This window comes from Malurus melanocephalus, unplaced genomic scaffold (genome assembly GCF_030028575.1).
Source record: "Malurus melanocephalus ecotype Western Australia unplaced genomic scaffold, MMel_1.1 scaffold_210, whole genome shotgun sequence".
NCBI classification, from domain to species: domain Eukaryota; kingdom Metazoa; phylum Chordata; class Aves; order Passeriformes; family Maluridae; genus Malurus; species Malurus melanocephalus.
Genome location: NW_026623442.1, coordinates 343,581 through 361,919, shown reverse-complemented (window position 1 = coordinate 361,919; position 18,339 = coordinate 343,581). Strand labels below are relative to the sequence as shown.

General features: G+C 37.3%; 1 protein-coding gene across 3 annotated transcripts in view; it reads left to right on the top strand.

The window, feature by feature from the left end:
* CBLB (Cbl proto-oncogene B) overlaps positions 1–18,339 on the top strand; it is a 131,042-nt gene that overhangs the window by 54,823 nt on the left and 57,880 nt on the right. For all 3 annotated transcript variants that reach the window (XM_057373918.1, XM_057373916.1, XM_057373915.1), the window contains exon 4: positions 15,023–15,169. In XM_057373918.1, the coding sequence (XP_057229901.1) occupies positions 15,023–15,169 (147 nt within the window). The remainder of the gene's footprint in view (positions 1–15,022; positions 15,170–18,339) is intronic.

Below are 18,339 nucleotides of genomic sequence, written 5' to 3'. Positions count from 1 at the left end.
TGGGCTGCAGGGGGACAGCCTGCTCCACCATGGTCACCATGGGCTGCAGGGGGACAGCCTGCTCCACCATGGTCACCACGGCCTGCAGGGGGACAGTCTGCTCCACCATGGTCACCACGGTCTGCAAAGGAATCCCAGCTCTGGCACCTGGAGCAGCTCCTCCCCCTCCTGCACTGACCTTGGTGTTTGCATTCCCTCACATACTCTCATCCTACTCCTCCTCCTCTTCTGGCAAAACTACTGTGACTCCCACCTTTGTTTTGATTTCTTCTTAAATATGTTATCACAGAGGTGTAACCACCATCTCCAGTTGGCCCAGGTTTGGTCAGTGTCATGTCCATCATCCTCAGAGTCAACAGCAATTGACTTTGCTGGACATGGTGGAAGCCTCCAGAAGCTTCTCACAGGAGCCATCTTTTTGGCCCCCCACTTCCAAAAACTGGGCCAAGCAAAACCGGTACAAAGAACAGTATTGTCTTCATTTTCCATTCCTGTTTCAAAGCAATTTGTTTTTCAGAGTCAGACTCTTTGTTCCAGGAATCCATACTCGCATAGTTTACTTTTGCAAGCAGCAAAGTGAACTGTCTTGCTAGGCAAAACTGCACAAATGTTGTCTCATGGGAATAAACTCCTAGGGTGTGACTCCTAGAGCCTTCATGCCTTAAAAACTATTTTTACCAGAAGGAATTTTASGGTATTTTGTGTCCAGTTGTGATTCTATTCATGTGTATTGTTTTAAAGCCTGTTTTAATGTGATAAATTTTAGCAGTGAGTTAAACATGCAGATTTTCACACTGGTGCTCAGAATTTGGAAGTTTCCACTGCAGCTGTGGTGTAGTAACCTTTTCTGATCCTATTTGGCCCTGTACGAGCCTCTTCATCTAATTTTAGGAATGCTATATTACTTGGCTTTCACTGTTGAGGCTGGTTATCTTGGAAGACATCTGTGATKCGACTTCACTGTCAGCCCTCTTAACACTGCTCACTTCTCCAGTGTTGGCAAGGACACTCCTAGGTTCTTGTAACAGCTCTAGTTTTAAAGCACAGAATAGAACTCTGTTCCTGATCACTCCTGGTACTTCTCACARTCTTTGCCTCATGCAGTGTTGCTCCATGTGCCCTTTCCTAATGCCAGCCTTGCCAGGTCGCTCTCCTGGTAAAAAACATGGCCACATTCATGAAACAGGCTGTGCTTTGGGCAACCTCAACCTTTTAATCTCAGTTATGGGGGTGAAAAAGAAGGATTGTCAACTGTAGGCTGCTTCCGTTCACCAAGGTATCCAAAATTAATTTATGAGTGAACAGGTGTTAAAAGTTCTATGCAATCAAATTACATGAATGAAAAAAGTGAATATAGAAACTTTGGGGGTACCCTATGAACCTTGTTCTTTAGTGCTTAAGTACTCTGAATTGTTTTTAAGACAGACCCTGATCTGAATCACTGTAGTCATTCTTGTTTTCCATGGTGAGCGTAAGGAGATACCTAAGGAAGAATAAATGGGGTGAACATGTATCATTTAGTACATTTCCCTAGTACTCTGCCAGCTTTTGGCCATATTTAGCAAAGGGATTTCCTGAACCTSTTGTGCTTTGTTTCTCTAGTAACCTTCAGTGAAGCAGCTCTTCCTGGTGTTTTCCCMGTTTCCCCCGAAACCTATTCAAACTTGCCTCCTCAGTATCCTTAGGCAACAACTTCTGTGGATCAGGGATTTTTTGAGCTTGCTTCCTGTCACCTTCACTAAATGTTCCAGTTACTGTCAGTCCTCATCCATCTTCCTTATGCCACTTGCAATTTGTAGATCTCTATCAGAGTTCCTCTGTGGTTACTCGTCTGAGGTGAAGAGTCCCAGCATACTTAGTTCCTCCTCTGTAGCCATTTCTTACCTTTGGTAACCTCAATTTATCTCTTATATATGTTTGTTATATATCTGATTTGATAAGAGGTAACTGTGCTTCTACATGGTAGTATAATTATATTTTTTTGGGTTTTTTTCCTCTTCTTTTGGTAATAACTCATATTATTTGATCTGAGGTTTTATTGCTGATGAGCATTGAGCAGATATATTGTCGAGGAATTACATATCATAATTCAAAATTTTGCTTCTGRGTGGCAATGGACAGCTTAGAGCTTGCCCTTTGGTGCATCAAGTCAAGATTATTTGTTCAAAGGCATCATTTTACCATTACATATATTGAACTTCATCTGTCATTTTTGTTGTGCAGTCACTCTGCAGCTATTTGCAGTTATCTGTCAGCCTTATAGCCTTGGAAAAGCTTCATGTAATCAGCAAACTTGATTTCCTTGATACTCGCTACTTTCCCATAAATGTGCCAAAGAGAGCAGAGATGTAAAACTGAGATGGTTCCCTCCATTGCAAGCACAAACCCTTAATGCCTGCCCTCTGCTTCCAGTTTTTCTTACCTCAATTATTTATTCATTCATACCATCCTTTCTAGGCCGTGACYAAAGCTTTCTTTAGAACATTTAATTGTCTCCCATGTTGAATTGTTCATATATGAGAATACCAGCACTGGTTGAAAGCAGTAGAGGATGACCCATGTTTGTGAATGTAGTCACTGAAATAGGACAATATTGACATTGAAAGGGGGGAAAAAAAAAAGATCAGAGTATAAATTTCTTCATTGGTTACTGTACTTTGGACCAAAAGAAGCAAAATGGTTTGATGCCCAAAAAAGGCCTAGAAATAAAACTCCATAGACTGGTGTCTATAGAGCAGGTATTTGTTTATTGCAGCGCTGGAGGTGAGGGGGATTTCTCCTCCTGACCCACCCGCCTTCACTTTAAATTAGCACACATTTATACAGTCAGCATGGTGTAACATTACCATTGTCACTAGGCCTCCCATACATCTACCACTATATATAGGCACAGAAATACGTGATATCACAGTTTTACAAATGTGCCTGTGTCATCCTCAATTTGGTGGTCGCAGGGGTCTCCCTCTAATGAGAGCCCATCCTCTTCATCATGGTGGACTTTTCACCTTTGTCTCCAAGGCATGTGCAGTTGTGATGTTCATGTGTTTTTTTAATTCCTCCAAGTCTTCATTTTCTATTATTTTATTGTCTGTTCTGTGCCTCTGCCAAGTTCTCATTAGTGCTCTCTGCTGTTCCTTGTTATAGCATATACCTGTCTACTTCTTCAGAACTTTTTCTGATTTATGCTCCTTGGTGATTTTTATGTGTTTACATCCTAATCCAGCTGGTTGGATTACATACCGCTGATACACTGTATATTGCTAATACCCTATATAAAAACTTATAACGATATAGGARAAGGCTATTATTGATAATAGATTGAAAGCTATTACATTGTATTTTAATRAAAAGTTATTACATTCTTATATTGATAATGTATAAAAAAGCTATAGAAAGTTTTCAATTAATAGGTCGCGTAAGTACCTTGTCACTTTGACATAAACCACATATATCAGGTTATTTTGCAAAGACCTTTACAGACTTTTTCATTCTATGCTTTTCCTTTGCTTTTCATGAGAGATACGCAGTGAAGAAGTAAAATGCTTTATTTTGATTTGTATGGGCAGGTTTTGTTTGGAAGTTTGACATCAGTACTTCCTGAAGGCAAAAATTCTGTTTTCATGAAAACAAACCTATAGCCTTGTGGTTTTTAGTGCCTGCTTTTGCTGTCCAAATGGAAATATTTCAGCCAGTTCTACTTTTTTTTAGTTAGTGTGAAATCACACATCTTGTTATAAAGAGAAAATCTGTTAGAATTTGACCCAAGTCCTGTGCTGTATTCCGTTGGCGCCAGATTATTCCTGACTGTCCTGTTAGATGTGTACTGACCTGATCCTCAAGGGCTCTAAGTACAGCATCATTTCAAGTGGCGTTTTGGAACCAAGGATTTGATTTTTCATTCCCTGCTATTCTGTATGGATAAAGTTCCTAACAGAATGTGGCAGCAATGTGTCTGGATTTAAATGGTTTAGATGTGCTCCTCACATGCAGCAGGACAGGCGATTGAGTGCCTCAAGGTATATGTGAAAGGGAATAGGGTAGGTTGTTTACTGTTTTGGCCAGATATTCCTTCTCTCAATGAAAGTCACTTTACATTCTCTCAGTAAATAAAACTTCAGTGATTGTTCTAAGACCCACATACTGTTTCAGTACTTCGTATTACATCTTATTTGTATATTTTGTGCCATATGCATTTGTGTGAGGCTGCTTAGCTGTGGGACACAGACATTTCTGTTGCCTGAATGTTGCAAACAAGCTGCATCTCAGCKCTAAGTAATATTTAAATCATTTCCAGTGAGTGATTTCAGGTGGATTTGATTAGAGTGCATCTGAGGAAATGGAAATTTTTATTATATGTTTGATAGGAATTCAATAACTTGAGATGTGGTTTGAAGGCTGATTATTATATTTTAGTGGGTTTTGTAGCTCTCACTTGGATTTCCRTTTTGATAAATAACATGTTTTCATATGGTCTAAAATACTTTTAGAGTGCTTTAATGACAGTRCTTAGAATGCTGTAATGAGAGTGTCTGCCTACATGGAGTCTGATTTCAGGGCTTAGGGTCAAAATCCTTGTATGTTTGAAAGTCTGTGAAAAAATACATTTGTTAAGGTGTAGAGTTGAAGAGTTTCTCTTCTCATTTAATGTGATACTTTTGACAGGAAGCTACATGGCATGATGAAGAGGGTTAGTTTTTGTAAAACAATTCTGCTTTTGATGAGAGGCTCCTACCACTGCCACAGAACAAATAAATAGAAGTAATGATGTACAAGAGACTGAAAACATAAAATCCAAGGACTTTTTCTAAAGGTGAGTTCTAGGGCAAAATGTGCAGCTCAGTATTGTCTCTTGATCATGTCTCAGCCAGGAAAATTACTTTTTGGCCAGTGTCTTAGGAATGCTGGGACAGCTTGTTGATTTACAGTCACTGCAAATCATGTGTGATATAGCAGGTACTAAACACCTCTGCGAGTTTCAGCACTTCTAAAAATACAGCAGCTTTGGTATTTGCAGACACTCCTAATGCAAGAAAATGAATGTTGTTTGAAAACTTACATTCAGATCCCTTATCTGCATTAGAAGATCTGATCAGTAAAAATGCTTTTGCACTTCTTCCAACTCATAAAAAACAAAAACAAAATTCCTGAAAAAGTAAGGCCTTTAAAGAATTTCCAAGAGTAAAATTCTGTGTGTGGCCATGGTTGATCCCCTTTGGATACATGCATTGTGATTGTCTCTAAATACAATATGAGATTTTTTTTTTTTTATTCCATGGCTTTGTTGCCTGGGTAGGCCTGAATACACAGGATAGACATTCACTTAGCAAGCAACTGCAGAATAGATACATTTGTTCCTGGTGTTTAATAYATCTCCTTATAGTTTAATTTTTTCRTGCYGTTCAAAATTTTCTCTAAARTGTYRGCTTKTTCTCATGGGCTTTTCTATACTGCTCTGMATTATCATACCTTTTAAATAAAGTTTCTCTGAGTTGCCTTCTATTTCTTTCCATCTCCTTTCTCTAGCTTCTTCCTTCTTTGCTTTTTAATCAAACAGCTCACCTTTTTTTCTGAGTTCATTGTGAGCTTCACTGAGAGAAACGGAGAAGAATTTTCTTTTTCTAWTGTCTCTGATGTTAAAAGCCCCCTATGTAAGAATTAGAGTTGTGCCTCACAGCTTCAGTCTAGCTCAAACATAATTGTTATCTAATATTTAATATGTTTAGTGAACTACAGGTGAGCTCAGAATGCAGAGCTGAGAATTTTGAATTTTGTCTCTTGGATAAGATTTCCCTCAGTTTMATCATTTAGCCAAACTTGTGTCAATCTCACCAAGAGTGCTGGGATGCACATGTGATCCAAAGACCATTTCCTGTTAMATATCGAAAATGGATTTAAGCACTTGGGAATTATATGAATTGAAAAAGACACATAAGGAAATTAGTTTGCCAAAACTCAGTGTCAGAAAGAAGTATTACCAGTCCTGCTTTCAGAAATGGCTGAATTGTGTTGCAGTTTTTCTCCAGAGTCATTTAATGTGATGGAGCAGTAGGCCTGAAAAATTTTGGATTCACTCTCTAACACTCAGAAAGATTGCAAAATTCAGTAGGTTTTGAATTGAAAGTACTTTGTTGCGTGTCACCAAGAATGCTCAGGCATCTTTTTATAGTTTATTTTACTTAGAAAACATAACAGTATATTTCAAGGTGAGATAATGGTCTGAATAAAAAAACTGTGAAGGAACAAGGCTGAGTACATGTCCTGGACTGTTTCTGTGCAGGAAATTAGCACCTTGCAAACCTGTGAAATGAAGCATAATCAGTATTTTGCTGCTCAGATGGGAGGCAGTCAGACCTGCACAGGAAGAGGATTGCTGGGGGTGCTGCATGGCACACGTGCTTTGTTGGTATTTGCACCTCAGAACCACCGAGTTTCCTGAGTTTTTGCATGACAACAAACCAGCTGAAGTGTGACACAGAACTAAACCACTGTCCTTTGCTGATGCTCGATCACTGTCAGAGGATAAGCATTTAGCTACATCAGTGCCTCCTTGTGCTCTCCTGGCTTTTGGGCTGCTGTGTTGGCTAAGATTTGTGCCAAATTTGTGCCAAATTTGTGCCAAATTGCAGTAAGATTTGTGCCAAAGTCAGCCTCTTATCCCTTCTAGAGTCACTCAAGGTCCATGTGGAAGAGTCCCTTTTTTGCACAGAGCTGTGCTTAGCACAGCACAGATGTGCTCTATCCATGGCATGAATAATCTCCAAACCAAGTAATCCTCACAAGAATTAGGAGGATGCTGGTTATATGGGGAAATATTAATACCTATTGGTTCTATCAGTTGTACTTCCTGTACATGGATAGTATGGATTATAGTAGTGACCTCATTTACAGTGCAATTCTAGGTGTTTATTGGCCTAATCAGGTACTAAAAAATTGTACCAACCACSCCTCTGGCTTTGACACTGCTCATTTTGTCCAAGTGTTGTTTTGAATATTCCTTTCCCTTGAAGAAGACTTTGGAAGATAATGAAAGGACGCTAATTCAGTCTTCCATGTTTCATATTAATTCATTMATGTTTTTAACAAGTTTTATGTATTTGTGTATTCAATGAATTAATTCACCTTTTCAAAGATGGACTTCACTGTTGTTCCTGGGGAATTCTGTAACCATTTCAGTTTTGTTTRTATATGCAGATATTAGGCTGTAGACTAAAGTCAGTGTTCAATTAATAACAGGACTGGATCTTGGAAGACAAAAATGTCTATGGAATGAGGATGGAGGAAGCAAACAGTGCTTGAACATGTTGACACTGATGAGTGGAACTACAGCACAAAAGCAACTGACTGTTAAAAAGCAGCAAATTAAACAGCCAGTGTSCTGTTTTTAAATCTCTGCATGTATTAGATTAAGGATGTTACATGTGTTTTGTACGGATGATCTAGTAGTTCCACTGAAAGGCTTGGTAGTAAAATCAATAAGTCTGTTAGCTCTTAGTTTATGTTGCTACTTAAAATGTTATAGCATTGACTATCCTTCACAAAGTATTTGTACTTGTAAATATTCAGATGTTTTATGCAAATTTCTTTCAGAGAGTTGTATTCTCTAGAGGTTTTTGTTTTTTTTTTTTTTTTTTTTTTTTTTGTAACCTCTCTCCTTCTGCATAAGTAGCTAGAGATAATAATTATGGGCAAAAATATTAAATCTTTAGCTTGTCAACAAATCTTTATTTTTGATGACTCACATTTTGTTTTATGCAGACTGTATTTCCTTTGTTACTTACTCCTGCCAGCACTCCTTAGGTTTTCCTTTCATGGTTATATTTGTTACCTCATATACCAGATTAYTAGTGAGGAAAGAAATTAAAATGCTTTATGAGTACCTTGAGACATTTATCTGTGTGGATAAATGCCCCTTGGATAGAGCTGGAAGTAATGAAATTTTCAAAACTTGGACTGTAAAGCCTAAAGCCCAGCTGCTGAGAGCTGTTCATGGTTGCTGCTGTATGGAGCATTTGTTTAGCMAAAAGCTTGGATAATCCTTGGATAGAACTTTGCTGAAGAGATGGTGACACAGTGGCATGCCAGTTCACAATGAAAGAGTAGAGAGTAGGCAGACTCACAGAGAATGTCACAGATTGGCAAAAACCCTGGCCTTCTTCCTTCCTTGTATTATATTCCACTTTATTTACTAAGCTGTTGTACATTAAGTCTGCTGTAAAAGCAATGACATCTGATAAACACTTTCAAAAGATGGAATGGAATTTTGAATTCTTCAAACATTGCCTTCTTGTATTTTAATGTCTTTTTTAAAATATGAGAATAAAAGGAGCCAGGCTGCTGGTGGAAGTCAGTGTATTGATGTAAAATGATTTGAAAAGATACAGGAAGATTCAAGGTAACAKTAGAATCAGCCTTTTGTTTTYCCAAACATCCTTGCCCAATCCTTGYCCAAAGTCTGCCATTTCTTGCTTTTGGTATTCATTKTGAATAGCACAGACTCGCACAATACTCCTTTTAACTGTCACAAAGAGGCTGATAAAAAGGCATTCAAGGAAGGATGCTGCTTTCCTAGTCACAATAAACCCAGCTCCTCCAAGATTCAAAGAAAAGTAACAATTGCCTCCAGTTTGTTTCTTAGAATTTTATATTTGTTTTTTATGCTTAACACACGAAAAATTTATTTTCTGGCTGAACATTGCCATGTTTAAGGCCGGGTTTTGGGTTTTGTTTGTGGGGCAGTTCACATATGAGGAATACTAAAGCACAGCAGTGTTGAGTTGTATGTGTTCCTTCCRTGAGTCAGCGGCACAAGTAGGAAATAGAGCTCATGATTATTCTTAGACCCAGAGACATTTCTTCCCAAGAATAGGCTCGTATGCTTTGGTCCCTGAACAATACCCTGTCCTTATATAGCTTTTAAAAATAATCATTGCACAGAAGCAGAGTTGATTYGATTGCCAAATATGATGGGAGGCATTTTTTTTCTCTGCAGGCATGTTGACAGGAACCTTTGGTTTCCTTTGCTTCCTCTGAAGTGTTAAGGAACTCTCCGCTGTTAAGATTAGCTGACTGCATTTTACACCTGTAGATTTCTGAAAAAAAGTGATGGGGAGTTTTGGGTTTTTTTTTTTCCTTTTTGTGGGTTGTTATTGTTTTGGGGTTTAGTGGGGGCTTTTTTGGAGGGGTGGGATTATTTTGTTGTTTTTCTGATTTTTTTATTTTTTAAATAATTTTTTTTTCCTATGTTTCCTGTCTCTGAAAAGGGAAGTTCTATAAGAGGAAGGGGGATAAATGAGTCAGGGTTGTACTGGATTATTAAGAGTGAACAACTAGCAGCATATATAATTTTTAGTCCTGTTCCTATGTCTTCTGGAGATCTTCAAAAATTCTCATATTTCTTCAGATTTTTTTCTGTTCTGTGTCTTGTCCTGGGCTTAGTGCATTCTTACTTGAGTTATTTGTCAGTAGTTATGTCAGAAGTATGATCCGTCATGGGGCTTTATGGGCAGCTATGATTTTCCTCATGGTGGCAAAATGAAAATGGAAAATAATTTGTAAAGAGCTTTTTTCGTACAATGGAAACCTGAGTCACAAAATGTAAATTTTGAACTCTGGGAGAGTGAAGTGACAGAACTCAGAACATGGCTCTTCACTTCCCTCTTTTGTACCTGAATCATAAGATTGTTCTGTACCTTTGGATTAGTCACATGTATTTTGTAGGATCCTTGTGTTTTACCATAACTTGAGCATATGGATCAGAAATCTGTTTTGAATAGGACTAATTGCAGGAAATGAGCCCAGTACATATGCTTTGGATTKTAAAGCTTTAATATTTGGGGGGATGGATTTTTAGAAGTCAAAATAAACAATTCACCTTATGAAATTCATATTTCAAACTTTCTTTCATCTTAATTCCTAGGCAGTTATGGTTTGCAGTTTTGCCAGCTAAGAGCTGTCTTTGTATGATTATTCTATATAACAATTATAGAAGAATTATCTGTTATTTAATAGTAGTTTGRTGTACTTTATGTCAGATCTATCTGGAAAATATTCTTAGCTGTCAAACAGATTTTATTTTAACACTAAAGACTTTTTCTGTCCCAGATGATTGAGTTATAAGCTTGGAAAGTTGGTGTATTGCTTTATTAGAGCAGGTGATTRTTTAGCAAARTGTAYCTGTGAGGATGCAGAAAGATTAAACAYTTACTAGATGCAATGAAGAAGGAAATCCAGCAATAACCTAATTTTTGGAATGACGTAAATAACTGCAGAGATATGCATTCAGAATTCTCTTCCAGACTGGGCTGGGGTTTTCTTTGGAAATATTCGTAGCTGTAAAATGAAAATGATTTTTTTTCATGGGCATAATAATATACAGGCATGGAAGTAAAAACTATATATACATGTAGTATGTAGGTAGGTTTATGCATTTTCTAGTTGTTGCAGGAGTAACAAGTACATATTTTTAAAATTACTTTGTTTTGGTTATTGTCTGTGACATCCAGTAATTCTGGAGGATCAGGGCACAGATGGGGGCTTTGCTTTTTGTATTTATTCATAGACTGAATCTGCTATGTGTTTTTGTTTGGGGCTCTCCAAGTTTGGAGCTGTCTGAGCATTTTGCTCTGTTCATCCCTGTACACAGGCAGTAAATGCAGGGCTCAGGTGTTTCTCCCACCTCACAATTCAGCCAGTGTCAGAAAGGAAGTGACACTGCCTAATTCCCTGTCCAGTCCTGTTTGCTGGACCGTGCTGCCTTCCAGCAAGTAATTCAGTGATTACAAAGTTGACATGGCCAAAACCTGTCTGTGTTATTGCGTGCTGATCATGTAGATCTGGGACGGTCAGACCTCCTGCTACTCAGCTGCTGTTGCTTTGCTTTGGCTGGGATGTTGTAGTATCTCCGTTATCGAGCCCTGTTTTAAAATTGCATATGACTGGTGTAAAATCTTGGCAGTATTTCTAGCCTGACCCCACTCCTGACAGTTGAAAAGAAAATTGATTCAGAATACAGTAATTTTCTGAGAAGTGAGTAAATTCTTGTCTTCAGGCTTTGCTCTAGTTAGAAATCTTGCTGATGAGGTATAACTTCAAAAGATAGATTAATTTTGAAATTAAAAAAAATACGTCTTTCTGATTAGCCAAAATTTGCTTATCTTTACAAGTTTATACTAAACAAAAATTCAGTTTTTAATTTTTATATCTTAGGTATTCTGGGGTTGATTCGGACCATGTTGGTTCTTCATGTGCAAACATGTTTGACGACAAATCATAGACCATGACTAACAAAATGGTACTTCAGAAATCAAGTTCTACAAGGGGTTTGACCTGTATGGCATTAGTTTGATTTGGTGAGAGGAAGGTAGCAAAATCTAAGCTTGAATCACAGGAAAAACATCATCTAGGGCATGTTGAGTGCATTGGAAGTAATAGGGACAAGACCTACACTGTGTGTTACAGAAAATGCAGTTGATTTAACATCATTTATTGTTAAAATATTGTTATATTTTACCACAGTAGCTCTTATATATACTGGAGAATGATCATCTTGTATATAGCAATTTTGTTTGGTTTTAGTTTCAGAAAGGTAAGGTTTTCCTCATCAGCAAGAAATCCATTCTTTGCAGAAATAAAGATGTCTCTGCTCTGTCCCACAGCTAAGGAAAGAMGTTCCCCCTCTAACCTGCCCCAGGTTGCAAGTGAAAGCATACTGTAATTTTAAATGYTGAAGGCTTAAAGCCATTGTTTCTGTATCATTTGGATGGTGTTATTTTGAGCTGTAGCTCCAATGTGAGCATTAGGATACCTGTCTCCTGCTGGGATCCAGTGAGCCAAAAGGTCTCTCAGGAGCATTTATCTGCTCAGCAGTTCTGCTCCACCGGGCTGCCAATGCAATTGTCCCTTTGCCACTGCATCAGTCTTTGCTGTGACTGGGAGAAGAAAAGGCTTTGTTACTGCAAGAGGTGCAGACTGGTTTTTTTATGGTCTTGTGGTGGCAGTGAGACCTAAAATAGAAGCTCAGATTGAACAGTTCTTTGGCTTCCGTTAGAATTACTCACCAAAATGTCAAACCTGGTGGTTTTAGTTATTGTTTTTTTCCAATAAATAGGACTTCAAATACTTATGAGTGGAAAGTAAGATGGAAAATTTTTGACACTCCATCCTTCACATGGGGGAAAGAMGGAAATTACTCTAAATTGAAAAATGGAGCTGCACAGACTGCCAGTTCTGATAAAGCAGGGTATCTGCTTCTTGAGGTGTCCTGGGAAAGCCCTCCCCAAGACAGCAAAAATACTGSTGAAATGTATGGACAAAAATTGCTGAAATGGATGGACATCTTCAGGCAACTGAAATGTGCAGATGGGGAGAGCCATTGGCCCACCCCAGTGCTATCATCTCTGCACCTTGTATAATTCTTGAAAGCCATTTCCAAAATCAATGAGCTCAGTATCTCTGCCCCAGGAAGGTACTGAGATCTGGTATCACATACGCATATCTAAGCAAAAGTGGTGCAATATGTACTTAGCTGTTCTAAAGAAAAAATATGTCAGTGAAAAATTATATAAGTGCAAAATTGAGGCATGATTTATCATGGCTACTTGTTACCATGCAAAGACTAGAGATAATGATCTCATAGAGTAAGAATCAAAATTAATGACAAAAAACAAGATACCCTGCATATAAAATTACCAAGAATTTGCCTTCTCTTGCYGTTTGTACATGCTGTGATAGATGTTCAAGCACAGACAAGGTTCTGGTTCGTTTCAAGTTTCACCTTTGCAGTCAGATAAAAAACAACTTAGTTAGCTCTTAAAATATTTTTTCTTGTTTATACAAACAATAAATAATTTTTTTTCCTTTCTTTGCGATTCTGTGTAATAGAACAAAAGTCTCCTGATGCACTTAGTGACTGGTGCTGTTCTRAGAGGGAAGGAAGGGGCTTTGTGATTTAGTTAGAACCATTCGGGTGCGTGTGTCTACTGTGTATTTACTGTCCACATCCTACCAGCTGCTGGTTCTGGCCATGTCCTGTGCAGCTGTGCCCACCAGGCAGTGCCTCTGCAGGGACAGAGCATTACAGACACGCTGCCCTCCAGTCAAGATGGCACCTCTGTGTGACTTCATCCCTCAATTCACTGCAGGGCTCAATYCTCAGGGATGCAGCATGGTCACTTAGGTGAATTTGTACCTGAGAAGAACCCYTGCAGTACGACACATAAATGTGGGACACTGACTGTGCCATGCAAGGGAGAGCTCTGCTCAAACTTTCACCGAGTCATGTTCCCATCTGTCCTGAGTACAGAAAGCTTCTTGTTTCATCTTTGGTCTAGGGCAGACTGAGGAAGCCACATGAAAATAGCTGTTTGCTCCTCTGCATCAGGCTTGAGTTCTGAGGAGTAAAATAATAAAGAACACATGTGTGTAATTAAAATACAAAGAAACTAGGAAGGCGGATAGCAAGGAACTATGGAGCATCATAATTCTAGACATCTGATTTTACTGAAGGAAGTAGAGGACTGTGAATGAATTAGCCCTATAGGCATTCCTAATCTTGAGGGAAGAGTGTATTCATAGGGATTGCTTTGTTTGTTTTAAATTGCATATGTTTTCACAACAACTATCTTTATCATAATTTTCTTGGKAGTAAAACTTCTAGTAAAGTCTGCAACACAGCTTCCACAGAAATTTATGTTTTAAGTTCACAAATTTAATTGAAAAAACTACCACTTCTGCAGTGCTAAATTGAGTGTTCTTTTAGGAAGATCCCAGAAAATATGTTCAACTAAAACAAAAATTTRTCTTAGTCTTTCCATGTGGCTAGGAACTTATTCATAAGTTTGAATTTATTTAAAATGCTGTCTTTAAACACTCTGTAAATTACATGATCGATAAGCATTTTATTGTGGTTTTTGTTAAATTTAGTCATTTTTAAGTAGTACTTGAGATGCTTAAAGGTGAATGGGCTTGACATGCTTATAGGACACTCCTAACGTATGAAAATACTCCAGTAAAATTCACAAGAATACAAATCCTTCTTCAGAAATTGCTCAATCTCCTATGTAGTCTCTGTTTTGTATATTAGCTGGGGAAATAGCCCTTTTTTACTGCAAGGACCATCAAGGAATCTCCAGGCATAAGTTCTCAAAAAGTTTGCTGCTTCTTCCTTCTCTCCTCACTATTTTGCACAGAATTTCCGTGCAAAAGGATTATTTGCATTTAAAGATTCTTCGTTCTTTTTACCACACTTAATGTGATTTCTGTGCCAAAAGCTAAGTAAGTTTTGATCAACTGATACAAGTCTGGAAAACGTATGGAAATGAGATGGCAGCAAAGACGCTTGTGGGGTTTTATTGGGGTTTTTCTTTTAGTTGTTTACAACAAGCTTGTTTTTTGTTCATAACATGCCAATGAAAGCTGAAAGCAAGTTTTAACTAGAAAAAGTTTGAAAGGAGAATAAGAAGTAGGTACAGCAAGAGAAAGCTGAAAAGAACAAAAAAATAAAACAACCATAGGAAAAAGGAGAAAATCTAGTTCTCTGCCATGTTTATATTTATATAAACCTAGACTGAAATAGGTTCAATGATATATACAAAACTATAATTGTAATTCTTTGAGTGGGGTGGATTTTTTGTGGCTTTTTTGGTTGGATTTTTTTAAAAATATATAAACTAATTACTATAAATTCCTGCTTCCACAATGAGTAAATGAAATAGAAATGCACAAGCTTTAATGCACAAGAAATGTATCTGAATATGCAGCTGAGAACTCAAATTTGTTCTGTTGCCAAAAAGTGGTTTTATATTCATAGCGAATTATGATAAGTATGTTCTCAGAAGCACATGGAAGTACAAACCACTGATTTGTATTTCTTTGTGTTTTCAGTTGAAAGCTCAGTGTTTTTTCTTGTGTCACACAGTGATTATTACACAAATACACAGGGTATGTGAAATACTGAAAGATTGATTAAACTTATTAAATTCTAAGGATTTGATGTGATTTCTTTTTTTCCCTATTATATCCGCAGGAGAAACCTGACAAAGCTGTCTCTCATCTTCAGCCACATGTTAGCAGAAATCAAGGCTATTTTTCCAAATGGCCAATTCCAGGGTGACAACTTTCGCATCACCAAAGCCGATGCTGCAGATTTCTGGAGAAAATTCTTTGGAGATAAGTAAGTAGTAAATTTTGCAAAATCCTCAATCAATTTCTAATCATAAAGATAAAAAAAATAATTTTTCCCAGATCCAAATAAGTGTTGGTGGGTGTTTTGAAGGTAATTTCTCATCTAAGTCTGAAATTGGCTGAAATTGCTAAGTTCATTGTTAGCAGTCTTTTTTTCAATATTGTAATTTGGTAAAAGGWTGAATAAAAAACGTGAGGGTTATTCTGTCAAGGATACTTATGCTCAGCCTTACTGCATGAAGTTTACTTGTACGTTATAGGGTGAAGATAATATACATTGCTCTCACAAAGTATATGRCAAATCATGCATGTCCTTTCATATTAAAAATATCTGTATATTCTACAAATGAAAACTCTAAAGTCTGAATTCAGAACTTGATATTAGTTTCGTGGACAKTATGTTTCCTTACCTCATCTTTAACTTTCTAACTACTACAATATTTAGTGGAATGGAATGTGTGAAGTATAGATATGTGATKTAATCCATATACCAAATGCAATAATGAAAATGTAAAAGTAGGCATATATGGAATTTTTGGTTTGTTTCTGGGGAAAATATTCTTTTATATACACACATAAGCTAATAGAAGATGTGTAGCTTGTTCACTTTCTCATATGGARTGTTTCAAAGTATAACAGTGACATAAGAGGAATGCCAGAGGCAATAGGTTGGTGTATTTTTCRTTATAATGGACCAGTCATTATGGTCATCAACTCTGGTCTCTTGCACAATATAGGCAGAACAATTTCTGCACCAATCTGTTACATTTTCTGAGCATAAACAGCTCTTTAAAGTAAGTCTTTCAGTTTTTATTTAGAATACCAGCGTCGTAGTTGGCACTTTAGCAAATCAGTTCTGTTCAGTGTGAATTTACAACAGTTTCACTTCTATTTTTTTTTTTCATAGTCTAAACACACCTACTGTCAGCTTTCCACTTTCTGGTTCCATGATAGTGTTTTCTGATAATTTCTTTCCCATGTAAGTAATGTTAGAGTGTGATAGAGTTGCTGTATCAGTCCTCTGTTTCGTTAGAGAAAAGGAACTTTACCATGTTTCGTGTTACCAACATGTGAATGTTGTTTTCAAAATAACTTCAGAAGTTCACCTTAAGTTTTCTGGAGGATTAACTTAAATGACATGTAGGGTTCTTTATCAGACAAGACTTTTAAAAAACATGTCAGTCAAAAAAAGAAAAAACAGGATCTTTGATAAAGTGACTAATGATCATGTTTGTTCAGTGTTTCTATTTTCTCTTCCTCTCTTTTTCCCCTTTRCTTAGCAACTCTCAGAATTTAAATTTCCTTGTCGTCCTTCTCTTTTCCTGTTGGGCTCTGTCCTTGAATGACCTTTACCAGATGTCTTGATTGCATTTCTGTCATTGGGATTTAGGGATGACATCTTCTGCAAGCTGCTGTTTCTTTCTGTGATTTCATCTGAACCAGTTTCCTCAGTTCCCCTATTCTCTATGCCATTCCTCTTTGGAGAGGAAGACTCTTTGGAGTCAGTCAAGAACTTCTACTGTCTGTGTGAGATTCAAGGGGTTCCCTTCAAGTTTCCTTCCAATGGTCATGCCACTTTCCATTGGGAGATGACACAATAGATATTCAAGGTGTCAGAGAGTAGGATACTATAACACATTAGTAAGTTTTTATCAGAAAAAAGTTGGTARGAAGAATCTTTCAACTTCATTTGAGCAACTCAGCTCTACCCTTGTCTTTCTCTTGCTCACACTTAGCTTTCCTGACTCATCCCCTGGAGCTCTTATTTCTAAAACTTTTCACAGCCCCAGAGCTCTTGCCACGCCTTTTCTAGGCTTTGCTTTTTTCCTACTTATACGAATGTTTGCGTAGAACACAATTTCAAATATGAACCTTCAGTACGAACCCTCTGACCTTCTCTGTTCTTCCCTGTGTACAGGGAAGGGTTTTATTTGTGTTTGGGGTTTGGATTTTTTTGTTGTTTTCAGAAGTATGACTGGATGTTTGGGTTTGGGTTTTTTTTTTTGTTTTTTTTTTTTGCCTAAAACATCAATTTATCAGGAATGTCTGGAAATCAGGGCATTTTGGGGACATCCAATTGAACATATGGATCTTTGGTTTTGTAGTACAGCCTGGAAGTTTTTTCTTTAGTTATTTCTGGTCAGGTGCTTTACTTTCAGACTAGATAAATAAGCACTGTTAYTGATGTTCCTTGCTCTTTTCTAATAAATTGAAGCTAGTTTCTAAGCAGGGAGCAGTAGATCTTGGCAGCCTTGCAGTTATCTCAGGTTTAGTTAATTGTGCTTAAGTAACTATAAAACATGTAATAGCATATATGTCAAACAAACAGATRAGAAAAAAAGTTTATTTGGCATTATGTTCAATCTCTTTGTTAAACAAAATGCCTGAAGCTTTTTAAACATTAATTATTTTCTAATCCTTTTAGAAATATATGGCAAATATGCCTGTAAGGCACATCCTTTACAATGGGCCTCTAATGACAAATTAGTTTGCAAATATGCTGGTATCGCTTCCCTAGAAGCAAAGCCTGCATAAAGATTTTGCAAACAAMTCATAATATCTTTCTCTAACCTGGCCGCCTGAAGGTAGGACTTTGTGAAACCCCCAACTGTACTCAGGCAGCGCAGTGAAGGAGTACAGGGAGGAACTCGGTTGTGTGTTCCCTGGCTGCATGTCTATTTTACAGGGCAAGCCTGGATTCCTCACTTGTTTGCAAAAATCAACCCTTATTTTTGTTGGGGTCACTAAGTAATCCTGCTCAAAATTAGAGCATAAATAAAAAGCAAGATGTGCCGGATCTTGTTTTCTGATGGCAAAATGTAGCCCAATAAATAATTCTGTTGAAGTCTGATCTGGTTGGAAGGAAGGAATTGGAACAATTAGATTAATTTATGATTTTTTTCAACATATTACTATAATAAAAAAATCATCCTGTTTCTAAACATAATGAATTCTATGCTTCTTTATATAATCAATTCTTTTATTCATTACTTTCTGAAATACTACATTTTTATTTTTTAATTTGAAGTATTTTAAATAGCAAGAAGGTTGTCAATAGTAATTCATATTTTTAAGTTGACTGTTTAGCTTTCAGTTTTTGCAAATGTGACCTACTGTTGTGGTTTCAGAATGCTGGTTGAAAGCCAGGCACCCACAACA